The following is a 971-nucleotide window of genomic DNA, read 5'->3' as shown; positions in this document are numbered from 1 at the left end:
GGAGGTTATAAAAGACAGACCATTGGTAGATGAGCTCATGCACTGCTCCTTATTGTACAATGAGGCAAAACAAGGGCAGTTGCCATATGGAGAGAGTACTTGACCATTTTTGAAGTGCTTCCATACATGCTATCTCATTTGCACCATTCCACTGTTCTGTGAGGAAGTTACTATGACCACCCTTAGTTTACAGATGAAAAAAAACCATGAGACTCAGAAGATTAAGGCCCTTGCCCAAGGTTCCACCAGTGATAAGTAAAATAGCCAGGTCTTAAACTTGAGCCTTGAGGCTTCAAATCTGATGTTCTTCCTGTGGCACAAATAGTGCCTCCCATTAGATGTGCCACAGCTTCAGTAGTGACAGCAGCTCCAGCCCCGCCTGAGCGATGCTAGCACCTCCCCCAGGAGACTGTTGCCGTCGGCCAGCCCCCTTCTCCACTGTAACCATGTGCCACCGAGAGACCATGATCAAAAATGCAGACATGTCGGAAGAGATGCAACAGGACTCAGTGGAGTGCGCTATTCAGGCACTGGAGAAATATAACATAGAGAAGGATATTGCAGCTCATTTTAGGAAGGAATTTGACAAGAACAATCCCACCTGGCATTGTATCGTGGGGAGGAACTTCGGTAGTTACATGACACGTGAAATCAAACACTTCATCTACTTCTACCTGGGCCAAGTGGCCATTCTTCTGTTCAAATCTGGTTAAAAGCATGGCTGGGTGTAGTGGCTCACGCCTGTAACTCTAGCAGGTGAGTGGATCACCTGAGGTCAGGAGTTCGAGACCAGCCTGACCAACATGGTGAAACCCTGTCTCTACTGAAAAATACAAAAATTAGCTGAGCGTGGTGGCATGCGCCTGTAATCCCAGCTACTCGGGAGGCTGAGGCAGGAGAATCAGTCGAACCCGGGAGATGGAGGGTGCAGTGAGCCGAGATCACACCACTGCACTCCAGCCTGGGTGACA

General features: G+C 48.7%; 1 protein-coding gene across 1 annotated transcript; it reads left to right on the top strand.

The window, feature by feature from the left end:
• The first annotated feature begins 446 nt into the window (after nucleotides 1-446).
• On the top strand, nucleotides 447-715 carry LOC101135579 (dynein light chain 1, cytoplasmic-like). The gene has a single exon (XM_019039358.3). It carries the CDS (start codon nucleotides 447-449, stop codon nucleotides 711-713), a length of 267 nt encoding a protein of 88 aa, XP_018894903.1. The 3' UTR covers nucleotides 714-715.
• Nucleotides 716-971: the final 256 nt, after the last annotated feature.

Source organism: Gorilla gorilla, chromosome 1 (genome assembly GCF_029281585.2).
Source record: "Gorilla gorilla gorilla isolate KB3781 chromosome 1, NHGRI_mGorGor1-v2.1_pri, whole genome shotgun sequence".
NCBI classification, from domain to species: domain Eukaryota; kingdom Metazoa; phylum Chordata; class Mammalia; order Primates; family Hominidae; genus Gorilla; species Gorilla gorilla.
This window is presented reverse-complemented; position numbering and strand designations above follow the sequence as displayed.